This window comes from Sinocyclocheilus rhinocerous, unplaced genomic scaffold (genome assembly GCF_001515625.1).
Source record: "Sinocyclocheilus rhinocerous isolate Xijiao unplaced genomic scaffold, SAMN03320098_v1.1 scaffold1812, whole genome shotgun sequence".
NCBI lineage: Eukaryota > Metazoa > Chordata > Actinopteri > Cypriniformes > Cyprinidae > Sinocyclocheilus > Sinocyclocheilus rhinocerous.
The window spans coordinates 126,127-129,754 of record NW_015670626.1 but is presented as its reverse complement, the minus strand read 5'-3'; the positions used below and the strand labels follow the sequence as shown (position 1 = coordinate 129,754).

General features: G+C 39.4%; 1 protein-coding gene across 1 annotated transcript in view; it reads right to left on the bottom strand.

The window, feature by feature from the left end:
* The window catches only part of LOC107734316 (V-set and transmembrane domain-containing protein 2A-like), a 45,881-nt gene that overhangs the window by 9,947 nt on the left and 32,306 nt on the right, over positions 1-3,628 (bottom strand). The window contains exons 3-4 of the mRNA XM_016546249.1: positions 1,573-1,623; positions 727-1,066 (exon numbers count right to left, since the gene is read on the bottom strand). Coding sequence (XP_016401735.1) covers positions 727-1,066; positions 1,573-1,623 — 391 coding nt within the window. The remainder of the gene's footprint in view (positions 1-726; positions 1,067-1,572; positions 1,624-3,628) is intronic.

Sequence of the window (3,628 nt, the reverse complement as noted above, 5' to 3'; positions counted from 1 at the left end):
ATATATAATTTACTGAGGCAATGTTTCCTTTCAAAAGACAAATCATTTGCTATTTTGAGGTCAATAGAGTACCTACAGACAATACAATCATAATGACTCCATGCTCCATGCAAATGAAACCTATTACATATGTACAAATATGCTTATTATATTTACATTTGCAATATTATGCTGTAGCTAATTTAAAGAGCCATAATAACTGGTTGCATTGTTTTCCCTCACGGTAAAACACTTAAAGACATTGTTATATAGCAATGAAAATGTACAAGTATTATACTTGCAATAAAAAGTACGTACAGTAATGTGAAACTTTACAAACTGGCTGCAAATCGAGTTTGAATTCCAATTACATAAACGCTGAAGTAATTAAATGTAGCTTATTACACTCGCAGTGATTGGCCATAAATATCTTGCTCAAATATTCATTGTTATTACATATTTTAAATGCTAATTAAAAGTCGCTCAGTAGAAGGATTTTTTATTTTTTTCCAGTAGTGCATAGTATTTAATACAGTGGTCAGCACAAAAACACCTTTGATTTCAGTTTGAAAATTCCCTCAACACTGCAATATCTATCATTCTATGGCATCACAGACGATTGATAATGAAATCTTGCAGATGCACATGAACCCATTTCTAATGGCAATCCGCAAACATGTTGAAACACAATGACTGAATGCTAGAGACAGAAACAGATCCCTGAAGCGCACGTAAAGCGTCTCGTACCTGACCCTGTGCTGTGCTCCACTGTTTTGGAGTGTGCCGTCTGTGAAGTAGAAGTGGACTGGGACCTCTGGTCTGAACTCATGCTGTCGCTGTCCTGGCCGAGAGCCGAGCTGCTCTTGCGGGGTTTCTTATCAGTCAGGTGCAGCGGAGAGCTCTTCTTAATGGCCCTGTTGCGAGGGCGGATGGTGGCGTTGACTTTCAGGTAGGCTTGAGCCTTGTACTCCTTCAGCTCTCCGTAGTTAGCGTCTGTGACGCGACATTCGTACAGACCCTCGTCGTTCTTACTCACCCGAGAGATCTGCAGATTGTGGGAGATGTCATTGCCTTGGACCTTGGCTGTCTGTGAAGAGAATGGAAGACAAATCCTTACATGAACTTGCTGCTCTAGACCAACCGATAAAATCTTTATTTGCAAGTTTCTTTGCTTTAGAGGCCTTTCATAACAGCAGAGGTGCCGTCAAGTTATTTAACCCTATAACGCCTACTGTATCATATTTGATGTGTAAAAGCCTCTAAACAATCAAACTTTGCTGTCGCACACAATCTCCTCCATGGAGATCCTGTTGTCTGATTGATAGTTTAGAGTTTTATATGCAGTCAAAGCTCTTTTAGTGTAATTGTACAATAGTGTAGCTTTCTGCTGTCAAATCTTGAGTGATTTTAATCAAGTAAACGTCAGAATAACTGTAGTCATATTTCCAGAGCAACTGCATGTACCAGCTTTAATAAAGAGATTGTTCTCCCAGCAATCATAGACATGTCATAATTGACTGTATCATTGCAAATACGGTTTCTACAGTATGTAGTAGTGCATTCTGAATATATAGCCATAGGTCATGTACTCACACTTATTTTAGTCCCTTCTTCATCAGGATCCGGATCTGGAATCAGCTCCATCTGCTCATGAACAACAAGAACAGGAGAGTTTAGGGGTTCTTATGTTTAAAATCAAATCTGCACTTTTTACACTGTATATTATAATGCTGTGATGACTAGTGTTGTCACATTAAACTGAAAAGTGCACATTTGATATTCATTATCACGGGGAACAATTGGCACAAAATGAAGTGCACAAAACATGAACAGACCGTATATTCTATTGCCCTACACCAACCCTACCCCTAAACCTACCCCTCACAGGAAACTTTGTGCTATTTCAGATTTTCAATACACTCCATTCTGTGTGATTTATAAGCGTTTTGAAAAGTGGGGACATGGGGTAATGTCCTGAAAAGTCACCTTCTCCTTGTAATACCTATGTTATACCCTTGTCATTATACAAATGTATGTCCTCATTTGTCACAAAAACGCGCGCACACACACACACACACACACACACACACTTCATTCAAACAAACACACACAGTGTTGCTCTCTCTCACTCTCTTTGGTCATCGGCAGTAAGTTGGCTCAAGGCTGGAATACACAACACCGATTTTGCCCAGATTTTAGCCCCGATTTACAGTCAGGACAAGTCAGCGGTAGTTGCCGAAAGTCTGCCGATTTGAGAAATCGCAGAAAAGATTTCACAGAAAATTGTGCACTTCGTGATGGGCACAGACTTCCGTTTTTTTAGCTTCAGTCTATAAATCCAGTCAGTCAGAGGACCAAACATTATTGATATTTTGAGCCGATTTTAGAATCTGAAGTGGCATTTGGTGTTTAATGATGCTCAGAAGTGGCATAAATGCATTTACACAGAAATCACAGCTTTATACAGTACTTTGACTCTAGGGGTTGAGGTGGGTCTGAGCAGACATAATGTAGTCTGACTTTTAAGCAGCAATGCATCTTCACACTGAATTATATATATTTGACAACACCTAGTGATTACTGAAGTCACTTGCAGCATTTAAAAATGATTGATTTTTAGTGTCTAGTGTTTCTTTTCTTTCTTTTTTTTTATTTAAAGGGGTCCTATTATGCTCTTTTACAAAGTCTTGATTTTGTTTTTGGGGTGTACTAGAACATGCTCTCATGCTTGGTGGTTCGAAAAACGCATTATTTTTCACATAATTTACATTATTAAAATACCTTTCTCCCCAGCCTGGCACAAACGGCTCGATTAGTTCCGGCTTTGATGAAGGTCCGCCTTCCGAAAAACAAAATGTGTTGTGATTGGTTAGCTGTCCCAGTGTGTTGTGATTGGCGAACAGCTTAGACAGTGTTTCAGTACTGCCACGCCCCTTGCTCCGTCTTTCAACAAAAGCTTTTTGGCGAATCCGGCAGGCAGTGTTGCCAGATTGGGCGGGTTCCTGCCAAATTGGCTTGGGCAGGTGGAAAAAATTTGGGCTGGTTTGGGGTCAGTTTGGCGGTTTTTAATCATATGAATTGCATAGGCTAATTGTTTAACAAACAAGCCCAAGTATGCATGTACTGCATCCAATCAGTCATCACAACGTTACTACACACACACACACACACACACACACTGCAGAGGCACTGGTGCTCATGTAAACTTCGATAGCCGCACTTATCACGAGGGCTCAGCAGACAGACATTACGATTCATGAGTGACAAGTTTTTAGCGTGATAAGTTATAACATATCTGATTTTGAATGTAGTGACTGTATATTCAAGTAATCACACTGCCTAAATATAAGTTAAAGAGCGGAAGAGTGACTCAACTCTGACTGTATATTCAAGTAATCACAATGCCTAAATATAAGTTAAAGAGCGGAAGAGTGACTCAACTCTCAAAACGTGAATTATTGTGGAGTGAGATGACACAAATGCTCTATCACTGCAACTCCGAAACCTCAGCACATTTGAATTAATTAATCAAAACCGAAACTAAATATGTCGGTTTATAAGGTCCTGTCTTTTATCTTTTAAACGGTCCAGATTGATAAATCCTTGAAAACTGCTAGACTTGATTAGTTTTGACTGTGCAAAGTTCTGT